General features: G+C 45.5%; 1 protein-coding gene across 10 annotated transcripts in view; it reads right to left on the reverse strand.

Moving 5' to 3' along the window:
* The window catches only part of disp1 (dispatched homolog 1 (Drosophila)), a 366,584-nt gene that overhangs the window by 11,894 nt on the left and 331,877 nt on the right, over positions 1-22,813 (reverse strand). For 7 of the 10 annotated variants that reach the window (XM_043687321.1, XM_043687317.1, XM_043687315.1 and 4 more), the window contains 4 exons: positions 16,304-16,396; positions 14,237-14,360; positions 10,744-10,871; positions 2,263-2,360 (listed from right to left, as the gene is read on the reverse strand). In XM_043687321.1, the coding sequence (XP_043543256.1) occupies positions 2,263-2,360; positions 10,744-10,871; positions 14,237-14,360; positions 16,304-16,396 (443 nt within the window). Of the gene's footprint in view, positions 1-2,262; positions 2,361-10,743; positions 10,872-14,236; positions 14,361-16,303; positions 16,397-21,518; positions 21,618-22,813 lie in introns of those variants that run through there. The other 3 variants (XM_043687324.1, XM_043687325.1, XM_043687322.1) reach the window with 3 other exon arrangements.

Genomic DNA, 22,813 nt, shown 5'->3' on the forward strand with positions numbered 1-22,813 from the left:
TCGCTGTCCACTACACCTCCAATTTTGGTGTCATCTGCAGACTTACTAACTGTACCTCTTATGCTCACATCCAAATCATTTATGTAAATGACAAAAAGTAGAGGACCCAGCACCGATCCTTGTGGCACTCCAGTGGTCACAGGCCTCCAGTCTGAAAAACAACCTTCCACCACCACCCTCTGTCTTCTACCTTTGAGCCAGTTCTGTATCCAAATGGCTAGTTTTCCCTGTATTCCATGAAATCTAACCTTGCCCACCAGTCTCCCATGGGGAACCTTGTCAAACACCTTACTGAAGTCCATATAGATCACATCTACTGCTCTGCCCACATCAATCCTCTTTGATATTTCTTCAAAAAACTCAATCAAGTTTGTGAGACATGATTTCCCACGCACAAAGCCATGTTGACTATCCCTAATCAGTCTCCTTACCTTTCCAAATACATGTATATCCTGTCCCTCAGGATTCCTCCAACAACATGCCCACCACCGAGGTCAGGCTCACCGGTCTATAGTTCCCTAGTTTGTCCTTACCACCCTTCTTAAACAGTGGCACCACGGTAGCCAACCTCATGTCTTCCGCCACCTCACCTGTGACTATTGATGATACAAATATCTCAGCAAGGGGCCCAGCAATCATTTCACTAGCTTCCCAGAGTTCTTGGGTACACCTGATCAGGTCCTGGGGATTTATCCACCTTTACCCGTTTCAATTAGATGCCCCTTCATCCTTCTAAACTCCGTTGAGTGTAGACCCAGGCACCTGGGACCATTTGCGTGATCCTTGCATAAAACCATGGTGATTATCCCTAATCAGTCCTTGCCTTTCCAAATGCATGTAAATCCTATCTTTCAGAATCCCCTCCAACAACTTACCCACCACCGATGTCAGACTCAAGTCGATAGTTCCCAGGCTTCTCCTTACAGCTTTTCTTAAACAATGGTCCAACATTAACCACCCTCCATTCTATTGGCACCTCACCCGTGGTTATAGATGATACAAATATTGCCTTCCAAACTTCCCACAATGTCCTGAGATACACTTGGTCAGATCACAGAATTATCCACTTTTATGTTTTCGAAGACCTCTAGCACTTCCTCTTCTGTAACGTGAACTTTTTTCAAAACATCAATATTTATTTCCCGGAGTTCCATGGTCTCCAATTCTTTCTTCACAGTAAAGACTGACATGAAATATTCATTTACTATCTCTTCCATCTCCAGCGGTTCAACTCAAAGACGACCTTGTTGATCTTTAAGGGGCCCTACTCTCTCTCCCTAATTGCTCTTAGTGTATTTATAGAATTTCTTTGGATTATCCTTAACCTTACCTGCCAAGGCTATCTCATGTCCCCTCTTTGTTGTCCTGATTTCCCTCTTAAGAATGCCCCTACGCTCTTTATATTCTTCAAGATTAATTTGTCTAGATCTAATGTATGATTCGTTTTTATTCTGACTAAAACCGCAATATATTTTTTTATCCACTGTTCCCTACACTTTCCAGCCATATCTTTTACTCTCACGGGACATATTGCCTCTGACCTCTCGTAATTACATTTTTGAAAGCCTTCTACTTGTCAGACATCCCTTTCCTGCGAACAGTCGGTCCCAATCAATTTTTGTAAGTTCTTGTCTCATACCATTAAAATTTGCCTTACTCTAATTAAGAAATGTAACTTTTATGGAAGGCTTATCCTTTTCCATAACAATTTTAAAACTAATAGAATCATGATCACTAGTCCCAAAGTGTTCCCCTCCTAATACTTCAGTCACTTGCCTTGCCTTATTTCCCACCAGAAGGTCACGATTTGCTCCTTCTCTAGGAGGAACATTTACATATTGAACATTATTATAATGTTACTTTCCTGTACATATTTTCATTATCTGCTCCAGGATCTCTTTATGTTTTAATCTCTGACAGCCACTACGGCACTGTCATTCCCCATTTCCTGCTGTTTTTAATTCTGACCTTGATCAGCTAGCTGAACCCCAGGACAGGAGCTGGTGATAAACAAGTAAATTCAGCAAAAGAATCATCCCAACTCTTAGCCTCCACTTGGCTTTAGAATGTGCTTGTTTAGATAGCTCTCATCAGGCGAACTGCAGGGTTAGAAGACATGAGCCAAGTTAGACATAGCTTCCACTTCAGGTGGTCAACAACAGCCAGGCTGCAGATCTCCATAAAACCCTGATCAATGCTACTGGAGTTAGATTCAGTGTTTCAACAAAGGCCAAGTGACTCTACCACGAGTATGGCACTTACTGGGAACATCACAGAAGAAGCTGTCCTTGTGGAAATTCCACTCTGCCTGCCGCTTGTCTCTGTCGTAGGGATCATCTGACCATCGGTCATCTCGATGACTTGGTGAAAACAGAAAGAAATCATAAAATGAAGAAACTTTGCTATAATTAAATGAGTGGGCTTCGTTTACTTCTCTGTACTTCTCTCATTTTAAAACTGTATAAGAATGCAAGTCTGTCGGAGGAGGTCAGAAACCAGAAATAGTTAGATCATGGTAGGCACCAGTTGATTGTTACGATTTAAAAAAAAAACACACCCACAGGGCAGAAACTATTGCTGGTCATACTGATGAATGAATGCAGATTCATTCACAGAATGCTCACTGTGTAAAAGGAGGCCATTGGGCCCACACTATCTGTACTCTCCCTGTGTCTTTCCATCATAACTCTGCACATCATTTCTGTTTAAATAACCTTCCAATGTCTTCCCAATTGCCACAAGTGAACCTGTCTTTACCCCACTTCCAGACGGAGCATTCCTTAAAGGATGCCAGCAAGTCACTTCGATTCTCCCTTCACCAAACCATGCTGACCCTTCCCATTCAATCCGCATTTTTGTATGCAACTATTAATTCCATCCCGAATAATTCTGGAAATTACCCCACTACTGACGTTAAACAGAGTGGTCTGATCTTTATAACTTTTACAACCAATCCAGGGAAGACAGAAGAAAGACTATGAATGCCTCTTCAATTTCCATTCTCACATCTTTCAATATCCTTGGATGTATCTTGCCTGACTCTGGTGCTGTATTGACTTTAAATACCAACTGTTCATCCAATACCTCATCAATTTTAAACCCTCCCAGTGATTGAATTTCCTCCTCAGTCATTATGGCTCAGCCAGCATCGGTTTTATAGGTAAAGACAGATGGAGAGTACTCATTTAACACCTCAAACATGCCTCTCATTTCGGAATGTAAATCCCCTTTGGTCTTGAATTGACCCTGTTCCTCCTTCTAGCATTCTCCTATATTGATATTGTGGCCGGACAGGCTGCTCAAATTAATGAATTTATGATGGATTTACAAAGATTGGACAAGGCATGCTGGGAAATGAAGGCCAGCCTTGACCAAAGTGGCTGTGGTAATAAACATGCTGCAGAATCAAGACGGGGTGTAGCTACCAATGAACAGTTTGCATTCGACCCAGAAGCTGCAGACCCTACAATACACACCCAAATTTGGGTTTGAATGGAGTCAATGGAATGGCATCCTCAGCGCGATTGGAAACACCGAGGTGTGTACCAGACACCGGGGCACCTCACACCCTTATTTAGAGGAGGCTACGTGTGCCCAGCACCTCCAGGAATGGATGCCTAAGGACCACCATACTATCAACATGCCCCAGCCTGGTTGGGTCTGATTGATCAGGGTGATCAAGCTTGGTCAATCTATTGGTGAACAGTGAAGACTCTCCCAAAAGGGCACAAAGACTTTCAGGCAAAAGAATCATCGCCACACCACGCTCAGGGCAGTAACTCAAGAGCAAGACGACACCCCTGGGACCACCTGGAGAAGACGACCAGATGATCATTGCCACGTAGAGCACAGCCAAGCTCTAGTGTGGCGGGATATCATCCAGAGTTAAGCTCAAGCACAAGATAGCACTTGTCGTGAAAATTGTTCATTTTATTGTGACAGTATTAATTCTGTCAAATAAATGAATATTACTGTTTATTGTTATGAAGAGTCGACTCATGAGTTAAAACACTCCGTGTGGCACACACAAGGTGCATATAGACGACTTTGGGATTTCGTTTTATGTTAGCTGTCAGTGTTCTTCCATGATCTCTCTTTGCTTTTTCACTTTCTTTCTGAACTTGCTGTATTTAGTTTGGTTCTCAACTACTACCCAATACCTGACACAAGAACACCTTTCCTTCATTTCTATCTCCTTTGTCACCGAAGGAGCTCTGGATTGTATGTTTAATCTCTTTGTTTTGCAAAAAGCATTTGCTCTCCATCAGTCTTTGGTGGTGAAAGCCCTGATATAAGGGGCTGTCCCCTCAACTAGTGTTTGCTAATATTTCGAATCACTATTTTCAGCTTAGCATGTTATACCCATGTATGAGTGAGCATTTAACAACAGATAGTAGGAACATAGGGTTCAGAGGGACACAGTTCCTGAGGTGTGGTCAAGAAAATTTTCTACAGCGGTATATTTCAACCCAAGGAGAAAAGAAGCACTGTTAGACAGGGGTTTTGGGAATGAGCTTGATCCGAGTGAATCATGTACTAGCAGTTAATATTTAAGGGAAAGCGTTCATTGAACCATAAGGTTCAGGCTGGCGATCATAACATGGAGCAAAGTGGAGTAAGAATAATTAACTCAGGACAATTTAACTTCAGTGGGGAGAGAATGGATCTGACCCAGATAAACTAGAATCAAAGATTGGATGACAGAACTGTGACTGAGCAATAGGCTGCTTTTAAAAAAAGAGATAGTTTGGGTAAATTCAAGGTGTATTCCCTTAAAGGGAGAAGGTGGTGCAAGCCATCCAGAGCTCCCTGAGATACCTGGTTGGCATGGATGGGTTGGACTGAAGGGTCTGTTTCTGTGTCTGTATGACTCTATGACAAAGTGTGCTCATGACAGATGTCAGGAGCTAATACAAATAAAAGCTCAGCTGAACACGGAAAGTTCAGAGAGGAACTGTAAAAATCTTCAGCGAATTGAGGATCAGGAAAGAGAGTGAGAGAAGAGAATGACAGTCAACACAAAATGTGTTCAGCTGGTATACAAACAGTAAAAGGATGGTAAAGGGACTGGAACTGATAAGCGAACAAAGAGGTAATTTATTCACGAAGGGAGAGGGGGTGGCTGAGGTATTAAATGGATATTTTCCATCCACCTCTCCCAAGGAAAAGATGCTGCACAAATCACAGTGAAAGAGAAGGTGGTTCAGACACTTGAAAGGTTTAAAGTTACTAAGGAAAATGTATTGAATAGGTTGTCTGTACTTAAACTTGATAAAGTACCAAGAGCTGAGGGAACTGAGCAACTGAGAGAAATGAAAGTGGAAGGTGCACAGGCACTGTCCATAATTTACAGCCTCTGTCCATAATTTACAGCCTTCTTTAGACTCCAGGATGGTGTGAGGAATTACAAATTTTATCCCCTTGTGGGGTGATTTATATTGAAGTTTTCTTAGATTTTGAATTTTAAACTAGTGGCATATGAATACTGATACCTTGTTGTGAAGGCGTTTAAATATTAATTCAGTCAGTCTTTCCAGAACCATAATTTTAAACCACTTCTGGTGCTTCCAAGAGAGTTAATGGAAGTTTTTTTCATACTGTCAGGGTTTACGACTGGAGAGAGAAAATATCAAGCCATTAGCACAGCAGAATCTAGGATGAGCAAGTCTGTTTTAAGTTTAGTCCAAATGTTTCTGGGCAGTTAAAAGGAGACCTCACTGAAGTTAGACACAAGTATAGAATTTCCTGTAAAAAGGAAATAAGTTACCTCGGTCTAATAGTTGATGTTTCTAAGAACGTCCAGACAAGCAGAAGCCTGCCTTAGTTATTTATAATTGAGAAAGTCTAAGACCTCAGACGAAGAGGGTCTATAGCTCACAGGGAGAAAGTTAGGACTGCAAATGCTGGAGATTAGAATCGGGAGTGTGGTGCTGGTACCTCCCCCCCCCCCCCCCACCTTTTCTTCCACTACATCGATGACTGTATCAGCACTACCTTGTGCTCCCACGTGGAAGTTGAACAGTTCATCAAATTCACCAACACCTTTCACCCCAAATTCACCTGGACCATCTCAGACACCGCCCTTCCCTTCCTGGACCTCTCCACCTCCAGTGATCGACTAACCACAGACATCTACCTCAAATCCAACGACTACCACAGCTACCTGGACTACATCTCCTCCCACCCTTCCTCTTGTAAAAATCCCATCCCTTATTTCCAATTCCTCTGCCTCCACTGCATGTGCTCCCAGGATGACCAATTCCACCACAGAACATCCCAGATGGCCTCCTTCTTCAAAGACTGCAATTTCCCCTCCCATGTTGATTGATGATGCCCGCCAGTGCATCTCCTCCACTTCCCACACCTCCGCCCTTGAACTCCTCCTTTCCAATTGCAACAAGGATCTTCCACTACCGACAAACAGACCACACTACTAGGGATATAATTTCTCACCCCACACCTATCTGGTTTCGGAAAGGCCATTCTCTCAGTGACTCCCTTGTCAGATCCACACCCCTCCACCAGTCCACGTCCAACCCCCAGCACCTTCCCCTGCCAACGCAAGAAGTGCAAAACCTGCACCCGGACCTCCCCCGCACCTCCATCCAAGGCCCCAAAGGATCCTTCCGCATCCAACAGAAATTTACCTGTACCTCCACACGTCATCTACCGTATCAGTGGCACCCGATATGGTCTCCTCTACATCGGGGAGATAGGATGCCAACTTGCGGATCATTTCAGAGAACATCTCTGGGACACCTGCACCAACTGACCTCACCGCCCAATGGCTGAACACTTAACTCCTCCTCCCACTCTACCAGGACATGCAGGCCCTGGGCCTCCTCCACTGCTAAACCCTAACCACCCGATGCCTGGAAGAAGAACACCTCATCTTCCACCTTGGAAGCCTACAACCACATGGGATCAATGTGGATTTCACCAGCTTCCTCATTTCCCCTCCACCCACCTTATCTCAGTCCCAAGCCTCCAACTCAGCACTCATTCCTGATGAAGGGCTCATGCCTGAAACATTGATTCTGCTGCTCCTCAGATGCTGCCTGACCAGTTCACAGCTCACAGGACTAGAACTGAAAAGAAGCAGTTATGAAAAACCTATAGATTTGCTGGAGAAGGAATTTCCCTGAACTTTTGAAAAACTGTAATATGATGGCATTGGGGAGTAGATGAGATTTTGTATTTCTTTCAAACTGTGTTATATGTGGACAATTTGGTTTTTTATTAATTTAAGTAATAAACTCCTGTCTTATTGTTAAAACCAAATCTGGAGAGTGTGCTTACGCTGTGACCATCATGTTAATTTAAAGGAAAACATGACTGATCAGGCCAGATTTCATTTTAGAATTTGACTGTCCAGTGGTAACATCAACTGGGATTAGAACACTTGCTCAAAAAATGGTGTAATGATAAGCTCAGCAACTACATTTATGCTAGACTGAATTATGTAGAACAAAACTAAGTCAATTAATACTTCCAAAGAGGAGTTACAGTGTGATTGAAATGTCATCTGTTTCCCTCTCCACAGATGCTGCCATACCTGCTGAAGTTTACTCTTCAAATGAATAGCTATTTGACCAATTAGGTTAATTAAAGAAAGACAATGTGAACTTGTTAAAGGCAAATTATGTTTACTATCACGCTCGAGTTTTTTGATGAGATACAGATTTGGATGGTGAGGTCAATGTCAGTGTTGTAGCATATACAAACTTTCAAAGGCATTTGATAACATGCCACCGATGAGTGATAGAGCAAAGTGTGCAGAGGACTGTGAAATACTGCAGAGGGAAATAGATAGTTTAAGTGAGTGGGCAAAGGTCTGGCAGATGGAGTACAATGTTAACAAATGTGAAGTCATCCATTTTGGTAGGAATAACAGTAAAAAGGACTATTACTTGAATGGTAAAAAATTCCAGCATGCTGCTGTGCAGAGGGGCCTGGGTGTCCTTGTGCATGAAGAACAGAAGGTTGGTCTGTAGGTGCAACAGATAATTAAGAAAACAAATGGAATTTTGTTCTTCAATGTTAAAGGGATTGAGTTTAAAAGCAGGGAGGTTATGTTTCAGCTGTACAGGGTGCTGCTGAGACCACACCTGGAGTATTGCGTGCAGCATTGGTCCCCTTACTTGAGAAAGGATATACTGGCACTAGAGGGAGAGCAGAAGAGGTTCACTCGGTTGATTCTGGAGTTGAGGGGGTTGGCTTTTGAGGAAAGACTAAGTAAACAGGGATTATATCCATTGGAATTTAGAAGAATGATTGGGGAATCTTATAGAAACATATAAGATTGTGAAGGGAATAGATACGATAGAAATAGAGAGCATGTTTCCACTGGTGGGTGAAACTGGGACAAGACGGCACAGCCTCGAAATTGGGGGGAGCAGATTTAGGACTGAATTGAGAAGGAACTTCTTATCCCAGAGAGTTGTGAATCTGTGGAATTCCCTGCCTAGTGAAGTAGTTGTGGTTTTCTCATTGAATGCTTTTAAAGCTAAGAGAGATAATCTTTTGAACAGTAAAGGAATTAAGGGTTACGGTGAGAGGGTGAGTAAGTGGAGCTGATGCCACAAAAGATCAGCCATGATCTTATTCAATGGTGGAGCAGGCTCAAAGGGCCAGACGGCCTATTCCTGCTCCTAGTGCTTATGTTCTAGAGTAGGTTCGAGCCTATCAGAGTTGAAAAACTGTAGTGCTGGAAAAGCACAGCAGGTCAGGGAGCATCCAAGGAGCAGGCATAAGCCCTCCATCGGGAACGTATGAAGCACTGATGAAGGGCTTATGCTCCTGCTCCTCAGATGCTGCCTGACCTGCTGTGCTTTTCCAGCACCACACTTTTTGACTCTGATCTCCAGCATCTGCAGCCCTCACTTTCTTCGAGCCTATCAGAGATCAAGGAATAAAAGGGACTGCAGTAAAATGGTTACAAAATTGGTTGAGGAATAAGAAGCAAAGAGATAATAGTTGTTTATCACACTGGGAAAAGTTTTACATCGGATGTACCCGGGGTTAGTGTTAGAACCACTGCTTTGTTTGAACTATATGAATGATTGAGATGTATTGTGAACTGTGAGGTGGATAGGGTAGAATTTCAAATGGAGACGGATAGATTTTGAAATAGACAGACCAGTGACAGGTGAAATTTAATGATTCATGTTGGCAGGAACACCACGAAGAAACAATGTAAAGTAAAGGACACAATTGCAAAGATGTAACAGGAAGTGATAGTGTACATGTGCATAAGTCATGGAACGTGGCAGGACAAGTTAAATCATGAAGCATCTTCATGAGGAGAATAAAGTACAAAAAGCAAGAAAGCTGTGGTAAAACTGAGTAAAATATTGGCTCAGCTTCATTGGCACCACACTTTATAAAGGATATGAAAGTGTTAAAGAGAATACAGAAAAGATTGACAAGATTTTTCCATGAATGAGGAACTTGAGTTACATCAACAGATTGGAGAAGGTGGGACTGTTTCTTCAAGCAATTTGATCGACGTATTGATTGTAATATTTTTAAGGTCAAATTAGATTGAATCTCCAGATAATGGAAATCTCAGGGTACAGTGATAAGCAGGAAAGTAAAATCGAGGCCGAAATGATCAGGATCTTATTAATTGGTGGAGCTGGAGTCAAAACAGCCTCCACCAGTTCCTTACTCATCATGTTCAAAATCATGAGGGGTCTGGACAGAATAGTGACGGAGAAACGGTTCCTGTTGGTGGTAGCATTGAGAACCACAGACTCAGGGTTAAAGCAAGGAAGCAATGGTGACATGAAAAGAAAGTTGTGACCACCTTTTGAGTGGTTAAGGTCTGGAATATACAGTGTCAGTGGAAATTGGACCATCATCTGAAAGATAAGAAAGTGCAGGGCTACAGGAAGACGACATTGATGAATTGTACATTCTGATAATCAGCGTACATATGACAGGCTTATTGGATCATTCTGGACTGGAGCCATTCAAGGATTCTATAATTAAAGAATACAAAAGCTTCACAGCCAATTAGCTATTTTCCCTCCATAAATGTCTCACTTTGTTGATCTTTCCCCTTGAATACGTGATGTATTATTCTTCCCCAATTCAAGCACTCTCACTGCACAGTTTAATAAAAGATTTCCCAACATCAAATTCATAGAATCCCTACAGTATGGAAGCAGGGCATTCGGCCCATCAAGTCTACACTGACCTCTCACTGAACAACATCCCTCTTATCCTTGCAACCCTGCATTTCCCATGACTAATCCACCTAATCTGCACAACCCTGGACACTCTGGGAAATTTAGCGTGGTCAATCCATCCTAACCTACACATGTTGGACTGTGGGAGGAAACTGGAGGAGCTGGAGGAAACCCACACAGACACAGGGAGAATGTGCAAACTCCACGCAGTCACCCAAAGATGGATTCGAACCCAGGTCCCCGGCGCTGAGAGGCAGCAGCGCTAACCACTGAGCGACCGTGCCACCATAATTGTCCTGCTGTGAAACTAATAATGAACCACAAAGTACATTTTCATGGAAAATACAATGATCTGGTCATTTCACAGGAAAAGTGCAATCACTGTCAAGTACAACCCTTTCTTGAAGCTTTCATTAGCAGCACATCTTTTCTTCAATGCAAGCGGTATTTGTGACACAAACACAGTCTGGCCAATTTGTTCCCATTGCTCTGTTTTTTACATGGGACCACAGATTTTTACACAATCGTTTTACTGCAGTATCTCACTTACCTTTTGGCTTGTTCCTCTGCGTATTTGAAAGGATAATTTGCAAGTGTTGCTTGATACCCTGTGTTTTTCACCATGTTATTCCAGGTGACCAATCTCTGGCCAATCGCTGTTCCTCTCGGCTCAAAGCCCTACAAATATTTGAAAACTGAACATGAACCTTTTTATTATTCAATCGTTTGGCAACAAGTGCTTCATCTTGCCCTTATAAAGTCCAACCTCATGTGCCACTGTCACATACCAGGCAGTGTTTCCAATGTGTTCAGGGTGTCTTTGCTCACTCCTCCCGCCAGTGCTGCATTTGTACTGGCTCCTGCTACCCTCTGCTTTCTCTCTTTAGGCACCATCAGATGAAAGACTTACATGGAATTGAAATTATTGTTGGGTGCGGATTAGCGCCAACATAGACTAATGGGGGTTGCTGAAATCTGTGTGGATTTCTGCTTGAATTCTGAGTGGAATGGACAAACAGCATGACCATCAAACCCCATGAGGTCATGTCATTCACACACAAACAGGGCTGTTCTGCAGGGGTCATATAATTATGTTGATTCCCTTTCCCTTCCATCACATTCAATGAGTCCTCACCCAATCGTAGAACATCTTATACAATCATAGACTTGTACAGCATGGAATTGACCCTTCGGTCCAACTCATCCATGCTGACCAGATATCCTAAATTAATCTAGTCCCATTTGCAAGGATTTGGCCCATATCCCTCCAAACCCTTCCCATTCATATTCCCATCCAGATGCCTTTTAAATGTTGTAATTGTATCAGCCTCCACCACATTCTCCAACAGCTCATTCCATACACACGCCACCCTCTGTGTGAGAAAGGTGCCCTTCAGGCCCCCTTTAAATCTTTCCCTTCTCACCTTAAACCTATGCCCCCTAGTTTTGGACCCCCCCCCCACCCTGGGAAAAAGGTCTTGACTATTCACCCTATGTCCCTCATGATTTTATAAATCTCTATAAATTCACCCTCAGCCTCAAATGCTCCGGGGAAAATAGCCCCAGCCTATTCAGCGTCTCCCCATAGCTGCTCAGGATCAGCTAGGTGAACAGAGACCCGGGAATGAAACTGGGAAGTTGTTAGCTTTGCTTAGTCACCAAGGAAACAATTGTTTGGGGAAATTTTTGGTACAATTGAATTATGCTCCACTGGCCTCTGCCTCACCTCTCCATACAATAACCTTGTGGAAGGAAAACAGGGGTCTGAAAATATCTCCCATTCATAGAGCTAGTCACAACATTGGACTGATCAATCCAATGGGCCTGTGCCCGAAACGTCGAATTTCCTGTTCCCTGGATGCTGCCTGACCTACTGTGCTGTTCCAGCAATAAAGTTTCAACTTCTTCCCAGGATCCTGTAGGTGGCAATATCAAACAGCAAACGATCCAAATGTTCTACTGAATTGTCAGCCACATCAGAGGAAACTCATCCCAGTCTTTAGCAAGCTCTTGTCATTATGTGATGTACTTTCAAATTGCTCATTTTAATCAGCTGAGAGTAGAACAATCCAATTACATCGTATAAACATCAGAAGACTGCTCACATATTTAGTTTCCAAACATTGGTCAGTTCACAACTCTCCAAAATTACAGAATTGTACAACATAGGAGGCCATTCGCTCTATCATGGTCATGCTGGCTTTCTGAAATCTATCCAATCAGTCCCATTCTCTGGATCTTTCCCGATAGCTGAACAAATCTTCCCTGCAAATATTTGTACACTATCCTTTTGAATCTTATTAAGCCTGTTTTCACCTTTCGGGCAGAAGATTCACATCATAACATTGCATTGTTAACACGATGATTTCTGATTCTTTGCTTCATTATTGTGAACCACGAGCTTTGGTAAAAAGCTCTCAATATCTCTTTAAACAATTCACTCCTGAAAGCAGCAAGATGCTCTGCTTGCAAATAAAAGCAGTGCCCCATTTGTGCACAGCTCCCTTCACAAACTCTACGGGGTAGATTGCTAAGCTCATTTTTAGCAGTTTTAAAGTAGCCAGGTCATTGAAAGAGGCCCTCAAATTAAACAAAGTACTGTAGATGCTGCAAATGTGGAATGAAGATAAAATGCTGGAGAAACTCATCAGGTCTGGCAACATCTATGAAGAGACAAGTGGATTTTAAAAACTGAAAGACACATCAATCTAGAAATAAAAGGTGAAAGAACTGCGGATGCTGTAAATCAGAAATAAAAACAGAAATTGCTGGAAAAGCTCAACAGATCTGGCAGCATCTATAGCGAGAAGTCAGAGTAACATTTCGGGTCAAAAGACCCTTCCTCAGAACGGTGTTCTGAGGCTGCCAGAGCTGCTGAGTTTCTCCAGCACTTTCTGCTTTTATTTCGGCTGGGGACTGTATTTTGCAGTGGATTCTGTTATGGAATATTGAGTGACCTCCATTTAACATCGCTACCAAACAGGTGACAGTAGTAGCTTTGAACTAACAGCCCTCCTGAAGAGAAACAGTGAAGCTCCAGCAATGATCTGAACAAGCAGCATTGCCGACAGCAACTGGATTATCTGAGTACAATCCTCACTGTTTATTCAGCTGTCACTAGCTCTTGCTAAATACATCAAGGCAGCACAATATAGCTACTGGAATTGGAGTTGGAGTCTTAATTGCTCTGGGTTGAATGCTGAACTGAATGTCACTCCACTCACATTTAACAGTGATGGTGATTTGATCTTGACTGGTCTGACTAACTATTCCTGAATCAAACAGTGTCTGTTCCTCTCAGCCCACCTCATTACTTCTTTTCTTGTTGTCTCAGCATTGTAACTTCTATCTAAATTCTCAGGTTTGACCTCTCATGGTGTTGAGCTGACTGGTGTCTCCACTGTCATCAACAAACATGAACTGTCTGGGAGTGGGGTCACAGACAAAGGCATAATCCCATGTGCATGCTGAACTCGGTAACGGGTCCACACATTTTTGGGGAGAGGAACTTTGGTGAGGTGTGGGGAGAGGGAATATGGGTTTCTGTGACTGGACTTCTTCCCTGTGACTGGTGCAGACTGTGCCAGGTTTAAGGTGGGCATGTATTGAGAGTGGCAGCTGGAGGTTTGTTGGATAGATGGTGAGCCTCATTGACCAGAGTGTCCATTCCTACTGTGGTACAGTAATATATATAAATAAATATCTGACATTTATGAGCAATCAATTCAGTTGGAAAAAGTAGGTGTGCTGTGGAATTGTTTGTCTCACTGAAGTATTCCTTGATACTGAAAAGGTTGGGAACAATTATTCCACAGACTGAGATATCTTCAAGAATCAGAACCAATTTGCTTTCAAATCTGTTGAATCATTTGCAACAGTTGGACTCTCATCAAAGCGGCAATAGCACAAAAAGACAAGCCATCGAATTCCGGCCCCAAATTTTCATACAAGGAACAAACCTCCATGAGGGGGAACAAGGTTGCAGTGATCTGTAGAATTCACTGCAATTTCAGTCACAACAGAACGATGGGAGAATCACTCACCAGCAATGGGTCCGAGAAGTCGGGAAGATCTGGTACCAGGATTCCAACCAGTGCACAGATCACAATGAGAACTGTGCATAGCCCTAGGACCACCACTGGCCAGTCAGCTATCAGAGCCGCATAGCTGAAAACAGAAACAGCGTCACTACATCAGATACAGACTACAACAGGCAATTCGCTCATTTGAACTAAAAAAGCACATTCATCTGATCTGGATCCTGGACTTTCAAGACCATTTTGCACAATGAGGAACCTCACATATGGCTTTTTAAAAGGCACCATCAACTGGTGACTGGAATCCCAGTTCCAAAGGCTTTAGTTCTTCAGCACCTGACGGAGTGGTCATTTTTTTCCACAAACTTAAACAATAAAGTTAGCAAATGTCTTTCAAGAGGAATAGATAAAACACTAGATTTACTCTGTTCTTTAAGGGACTTGTCATAGAGTCATAGAGATGTACAGCATGGAAATAGACCCTTTGGTCCAACCCGTCCACGCTGACCAGATATCCCAACCCAATCTAGTCCCACCTGCCAGCACCCGGCCCATATCCCTCCTAACCCTTCCTATTCATATACCCATCCAAATGCCTCTTAAATGTTGCAATTGTACCAGCCTCCACTTCCTCTGGCAGCTCATTCCAAACACGTACCACTCTCTGTGTGAAAACGTTGCCCCATCAGTCTCTTTTATATCTAGTCCCTCTCACCCTAAACCTATGCCCTCTAGTTCTGGACTCCCCGACCCCAGGGAAAAGACTTTGCCTATTTACCCTATCCATGCCCCTCAATTTTGTAAACCTCTATAAGGTCACCCCTCAGCCTCCAGGGAAAACAGCCCCAGCCTGTTCAGCCTCTCCCTATAGCTCAAAACCTCCAATCCTGGCAACATCCTTGTAAATCTTTTCTGAACCCTTTCAAGTTTCACAACATCTTTCTGATATGAAGGAAACCAGAATTGCGCACAATATTCCAACAGTGGCCTAACCAATGTCCTGTACAGCCGCAGCATGACCTCCTAACTCCTGTACTCAATACTCTGACCAATAAAGGAAAATTAAACTCCATCTGCCACTTCTCAGCCCATTGGCCCATCTAGTCAAGATCCTGTTGTAATCTTCGCTGTCCACTACACCTCCAATTTTGGTCTCATCTGCAAACTTACTAACTGTACCTCTTATGCTCGCATCCAAATCATTTATGTGAATGACAAAATGTAGAGGACTTATCTTAGTACTTCTGATAGTACAACAGTAAGTGGGTGTTTTAAAGCATTTTGTACTTCTTTTTCAAAATCCCTGTGGCCCCATCCAGCTTTAAAGTGGCCCCAATCAGAACCATGAAAGGAACGGTGGACATAGTTGGTGACAATCACTCTACGGGCAGCCTGCTGTTCGGCCTGAAGAAGCATGTTGTTGAAGTCAGTGTTAAATGAGAACAGTTCAATGTTTTCATTTACTGCAACAGGAACAACAATGTGAACAGGAGGTCATTCAATCCATTGAACCTGATCCGCACCATTCAGTGGCACCATGGCTGGTCTGACCATGGCATTAACTCAACATGCCTAGCAGTCCTGCAAGACCTAGATGGGTAATGTTGTAGAACAGAGAAAACCTAGGGGTTCAGGTACATAATTCATTGAAATTTGCATCACAGGTAGACAGGGTGGTTAAGAAGGTGTTTTGCACATTTGCCTTCATTGTTCAGATCTTTGAGTAAAGGAGTTGAAACATTATGTTGAGGTTACACAGGATGTTGGTGAGGCTTCTTATCATAGAATCCTTACAGTGTGGAAGCATGTCATTCAGCCCATCGAGTCCACACCAACCCTCCAAACAGCATCCTACCCAGACCCACTCTCTTAACCTATCCCTGTAACACATTTCCCATGGCTAATTCACCAAGCCTGCACACCTCGAGACACTATAGGTAATTTAGCATGGCCAATCCACCTAACTTGCACATCTTTGGACTGTGGGAGGAAACTGGAGCAACCGGAGGAAACCCATGCAGACACGGGGAGAAGGTGCACACTCCACACAGTCATCTGAGGGTGGAACTTAACTGTGGTCCTTGGCGCTGTGGGGCAGCAGTGCTAACCACTGGAGTTGCCCTGGAGTACTCTTCTGGAGTATTGCTTGCAGTTCTGTTGGCCCTGCTATAGGAAGAATATTATTAAATTGGAGAAGGTTCAAAAATTATTTGTGAGGATGTTGCTGGGAATGGAGGGTTTGAATTATAAGGAGAGGATGGTTAGGTTGGGACCCTTTTGACTGGAGCATAGGAGGTTGAAGGGTGACTTTACAGAGGTTTATAAAATCATGAGGGGCATAGATAAAGGTGAATAGCAAAAGTCTTTTCCCTAGGGTGGGGGGAGTCTTCAAAATTAGGGGGGCAGCTTTTAAGGTGAGAGGAAATTGTTTTAAAAAGGACATTAGTGGCAATGTTTTTATACGGTGTGTGGTTCATATGTAGAACAAACCGCCGGAGGAAGTGGTAGATCTGGGTACAATTACAACACTTAAAAGACATTTGGATAAGTACATGAATATGAAAGGTTTGGAGGGATATGGGCCAGGAGCAGGCAGGAGAGAGGAGTTTACTTTGGGAATATGGTCAGTGTAGACGAGTTGGACCAAAGGGGCTGAGTCCATGCTGTATGACTCCATGACTCTATGAGAACTCTGTCAAACCCAGCCTTGGACAATTTCAATGACTCACTCCTCAACTTCATCTTAAATGAAATAACCCTTGTTCTTAAGCTGTGCTCCCTTGTCCAAGATTCCTCATTGAGGGGCAGTGTTGTTTCAAACCCTTCAGAATCTTGTAATTATAGATAAGGACAAAGATAAAGGTTCTGAATTGGGGAAAGGTCAATTTCATTAGGATAAGATAGAGTTTGGTCATAGTGAACTGGGAGCGGCTACTTGCAGGAAAACCCACATCGGAGCAGTGGGAATCATTCAAAGGGAGACATTCATAGTGAGAGTGTAGGATCAACACATTCCCATAAAGGTAATGGGTGGAGGCAACAAGTGCAGAGAACTCTGCATGGCAAGGATTGGATCAGAAAAAAAACACTTAAGGTAGCAACCAAAGACTACAAACAGTGGATGCTCCCAAAGGAACACAGAAAGGTGCAGGGGCTGCTTAAAAATAAAACAAGTAGAGTGAAGAGGGGAAAATGGAGAAACACTGCTGGCTAACATTAAGAAAAATGCAAAGGCTTTTTATAAGTATGTTAAGAACAAGTGACTCACCAGGGAAAGGTTATAGCGTATTAGGATCAAACGTAGCGATGTGTGTGTGTGGAGCCAGAAGACATAGCTGAGGTTTTAAATGATTTCTTTGCATCTATATTTGCTGCAGAGAAGGACCATGTAAGTCTAGAAATTAGTGAGGGGGGACTGTGATACATTTAAACAATTAGCACTGAGAGGGAAGAAATATTAACTGTTTTAGTGGGCTGGAAAGTGGATAAACTCCCAGCCTACAGTGGGAGACAAAGAGGAATTGCAGCAGCTCAGACACTACTCTGTAGAGAAGGTTGAGCGGGAATTTCATCGAGGTGTACAAAGTTCTGAGGGGCATAGACAGAATAAACAGCCAGAAACACTTCCCCTTAGCAGAGGGGTCAAAAACCAGGGGGGACCATTTTAAGGTGAGGAGGATTAGAGGGTTAGAGGGGATTTTGAGGAAACAGTTTTCTCCCCCAGAGGGTTGTGGATATCTGCAACTCCATACCTGAAGGGGCAGTAGAGGCAGGAATCCTTTAGGCATTTAAGTAGTTAGATTGTCATATGAAACCTCACAGCATAAAAAGCAAGAAGTCATATGCTGGAAAATGGGATTTGAAGAGATGGATGTTTGATGATTGGCACAGATATAATGGACCGAGAAGCCTCTTTCAATGATGTAAAAACTCTAAGAATCATATATTTTAACAAGATCACCTCTCATTTTTCTAACAACTGATGAGTATAGGCCCAACTTGTTGAACCTTTCCTCATTTAAGGCAACCCCTAATCTCAAGAATCAGACCATCAAGGCTTCTCTGAACTTACCCCAATCAAACATATCCCTACTTAAGGGAGGAAACCAAAACTGTACTCCAGATATCAGAATATCCTATATAGTTGTCACAAAACTTCCATACTTTTAGATAAATTGAAGCAAATTTCCAAACTGGAAATTTAAGACAGCAACAGGATATACAGAAGATAGTCATGCCATTCTGAATTGTTATTGGAATCAAAGTGTGAACACTTTCTTTCTTCACATATGTTGGCAGACCTGCTGAGTGTTCTCAGCAGTTTCTGTTTTACTCCCTACTTTTGTATTCTATTTCCCTTGCAATAAGGACCAAGGTCAAGATTTTCAGAGATGGAATAAGGGATACTGACATGGCTGGCTCCGTTGCAGGGCTAGACCATTCCTACACTCTGTACTTTTTGCGCAGTCAGGCCAGATAACTCCATGACTCATTGTTCACTGCCCTCAAGAGAGTCAACAACCATTGTCTGGACTTCAAATGGGTTCAAAACACATTGCCTATGCCAGTTTTATGCCAATTCAGCACCCCTCTCACTCCAATGGACCTTTGCACTCTCGGTGCCAACTCTTTCCTCACAATTGATCCGCAATGGCCCTTCACAGTCCATGCCAAGTCAATGCCAATTTATGCCTCTTCCATGCCCATCCACCCAGCAAGCGTTAAATACATAGCCAATGAGCCATATAATACACCAGTGTAGAACTGGTGTGAGAGATAGAAATATTCAAATTTTATTTAAAAAGATACTGCTGTTCCTATAACCCTATAAATGTGCCAAAAGGACAGAAAATAAAGTATGAAAAATACAGTCTTGAAAGACTTCATACCTCTTAATCTTGTCCAAACATGCAAGTGCAGCAGGCAATGAAAAAGACAAATGGTAATGAGATGATTCAAGTATAGGGGAAGGGATGCCTGGCTCAGAGCCAGAGCCTCGGGAGAGACCACATCCAGAATACTGTGCTGGCAGGTTTCGATTCCTTATCTGGCTATGGAGGGAGGTTTACCAGACCGACTCCAGGGATGGCAGGACTGATGTATGAGGAGAGATTAGATGGATTAGGACTATATCCATTACAGGTTAGAAGAATGAAGGGAATCTCAGAAATTTATAAAATTCTAAGAGGAATGGACACGTAAATACTAGAATGATTTCTTGGATCAACTCTGGAATGAAATTTCTTCACCCAGAGGATACTGATCCTGTGGAATTCACTGCCACGGAAGGTGTTGGAGGCCAAAATATTGAATATTTCAAGGAGTTAGATATAATTTTTCAGGCTGAAGGGATCAAAGAGTATAGAGAGTGTAATGATTGCAATGAGGTCAGTCACTGGACCTCATGAGACCCCTGACTGGGTTGTTAATCTGGTCCAATCAGGGAGTCCTGACCGACAGAAAAAAACCCAAAACTGTAGTGTGAAGAAAATAAAAAAAAACCGGAGAGTCAGAGGTTCAGGTCACGAGAAAAAAAAAGAACAGGGGTGTCACACATCCTGTTCACTCAGAGCTGGCTTTGAGGGAGCTGGATCAGTGTGTGTGTGTGTGTGTGCGCAAAGACTCTCCTCCTTGACTGTGTCTGAGAGGAAGGGGACTGTCCCTGGACCAGCTGCCCCACATCGAGAGAGCTGAAGGAGGGAAGAAGGAGAAGAAGAAGGAGGAGGAGGAGGAGAAGAAGGAGGAGGCAGAAGGAAGTGAGAGTTCTGAGTCCTGGGCCTACTTTTAGAGCTGCAGCCTGGGCCTCACCCAGGTCAAGGGAGTGTCACTGCTGGTCTCTGGGACCCTGCCCAGACTTGCCTAAGTTGTTACTGCTTGGGGCCTGCCTCACTGCTGCTGCCTGGGACTCGGCTTGGGCCCCTCCCAGGACCTCCACCGCTGCCGTTAGAGGCCCACCTCCACTGCTGCTGCCTGGGACTAAATTTTGGGGTGGCCTGGGACTTGCCTTGGAGACCCTCCCCAGCAGGTCTGCCCTCACCGCTGTGACCAAGGGCCTGCCTAGGACTTGCCCGAGGCCTGCCTCCAACGCTTAGGCCCGCCTCCACCATCGCTGCCTGGGACTAGCCTCGGGGCCCGCCCCACAAGCTCCACCACTGCTACTGCTGCTGCCTGGGACTAAATTTTGTGGCTGCCTGGGACTTGCCTTGGGGACCCTCCCCAACAGGTCTGCCCCCACCGCTGCGACCAAGGGCCTACCTGGGACTTGCCCGAGGCCGGTTTCCACCATTGCTGCCTGTGACTCGCCTTGGACACCTCCCCAGGACCTCCGCCACTGCTGCCAGAGGCCCACCTCCACTGCTGCTGCCTGGGGCCTACCAACATCCAGCAGTAGAGTATGGCAAGCCCAAGGGTCGCAGGGCCCAGCCGCACCTATGCCGGGGTAGCCGCTGCCTTAGGCTCGGCTGCAACCGCACCCCCTTCAGGCACCTGACTAAACGCCTGGGGGTCAAGGCCTGTCCCCACGCCAATATGACGATCGAGGCCTGCTGGCCTTCGTCGCTGCGGCCCGGATGTATGGGAAGGCCAACTTCTCCCTGAACAAGGGTCGTGATCTCCAACATCCCGTCCTTCATTGCCAGTAAGCTCCTTCTTCCCCACCTCAACACCCTGGGGGAGATCCAGTCAGGTGTCCAACCGCTCCTGCTTGGTCTTAAGGACCCTGCCCTGCGGCATGTATACTCCTTCCGACGCAAGGTGTTTATTTGCCTGGCCCGGGAGGAGGTCACCGAGGGCTCCTTTACCCTCCTGAGGGCGCGGCCTACCACATCTTCTGGACAGCGGACGGCGTGTGGTGCCACTTGTGCCACAAGGTGGGGCACATAAGAAAAAACTGCCAACGGCTGAGGGTGGCGCCACTGCACCCACTCCCCCTCCTCCGAAGACTACACCACAAGCCCCAGCAGTGGGGGCTAAGCCAAAGGCTTCCAATGCCTCAGCCTCAGATGGGGAAGGGGAGGGCGGGGTGAGCATCTGACCAGCTGGAAGGCGCTCAGGAAAACGCAATGAGTCAGGCCCACCCACAGGGAGACCACCCTATCCCCTTCCCCTACACCTAGCCCATGACCTGCCCCTACAGTTGTGCCAGCGTCACCCCGGCACGGGAACCCTGACCCCCAAACCCGTAGTGATCCTGGCCCCACTGACCCCACACCCACCCCAATACAGAAACCTCTGGCGCTATAACACCTGGCCCAGTGGCCCCCGAGCACAGCCACACCCTGGCACTAACCTGGGGAGAACCACTGCTGCTGCCCTACCTCCTGCAGTGACCGTGTCTCTGGGCCCCAGAGAGGGAACTAGGCTGCTGCCCTGCCCACCATCACCTGATAAATCAGGGGTGGGGCAGGGCAGGAAGTGACACAGCTGACCCTCCCCACCCTGGCCACGCCCCCTGTTTTCCCCCAGCCAATCGTATTACGGGAAAGGCTTGGGGGGGGGGGATCTCGGGCCCCATGACCACAAAGGCGGGTGGGGAGGGGAAGGCCCATAAATTGCTCCCTGTTCCTCTGAGGAAGAGGTGTTTGCCCTTAGAGGGGAGAGACATTCTAGCAGTGTGCCGGCAGCGCTGCCCCTCTCCAGGGGATGAGCCAACGGTGCCTCTTGACTGTCCCGCACCGTGGCCCGACATACCCGAACCCTCAGGGGCTACAGCAGGGCCTCCTGCTGCCTCAACTCCTCTGGCCCCTGGGGAGGACTTTAATAACCACATGGGCCGTGGTGCGGGCTACAATGGAGGACCCTTGCTGGGTCGTCGAGCGGTGGAGGGGAGGAAGGTGTTATCCTCGCTCCTCGCTCCTCCCTCCCAGACTGTTTTTCCAGGTGCCTTGGCCCTGGGGGAGGACCTTTTCCCCGAGGAGCTGGGCGTCCCGGCGTCGGGAGAGGAGCGGGGCCCCGAGCCTCTGCTGCCCGATGACCCGAACTTTGGGTGTTCTGGGAAGGGGTGCGCCGAGGAAGGTACCGCCGGTGACCCTGGGGGTGGGGTCGCAGGGGGTTTGAGGCCGGTTGGCGGCGCCGGACCAGCCCCCATCCTCTTGGTGGGGGAGGGGTCGATGATCGAGGGCGACCTCCCGGAGGAGGGTTCGGGATCGGTGGCGGACACCGGGGACGACGCGGACTCCGTCTGCAGTGACATTTTTGAGTCCCAGGTGACCCCCACCGATCTCCCCCTCATCCCCCTCGAGGAACTCTGGGAATTTGTCAAGGAATCTCGGAGTCGCCGGGATAGAACCCAACTGGTGCTCGACCGCTGGAGCTCATTTGAAAGAGTTTACTGGTCGACCCTCGCTGCCCGCCAGGCGCCTGGGCTCGACATTAACGAGCGAAAGCGAGTCAGGAACTTCCTGGGGGTGCTCCTGGTGAGGGCGAGGGACTTCTGTGCCCCTCCCTCGTCCTCCCAGTAAATGTGTGTGTATATAGGTTTTTAACTGTACTGGTGGTGGTTGCACAAAGCTTCTGACATGGAGACAACTATCGCCAGCCTCAACATCAACGACAGCAGGGAGTCACAGCGCAGATTCCAGACCC

This window comes from Chiloscyllium plagiosum, chromosome 3 (assembly GCF_004010195.1).
Source record: "Chiloscyllium plagiosum isolate BGI_BamShark_2017 chromosome 3, ASM401019v2, whole genome shotgun sequence".
NCBI lineage: Eukaryota > Metazoa > Chordata > Chondrichthyes > Orectolobiformes > Hemiscylliidae > Chiloscyllium > Chiloscyllium plagiosum.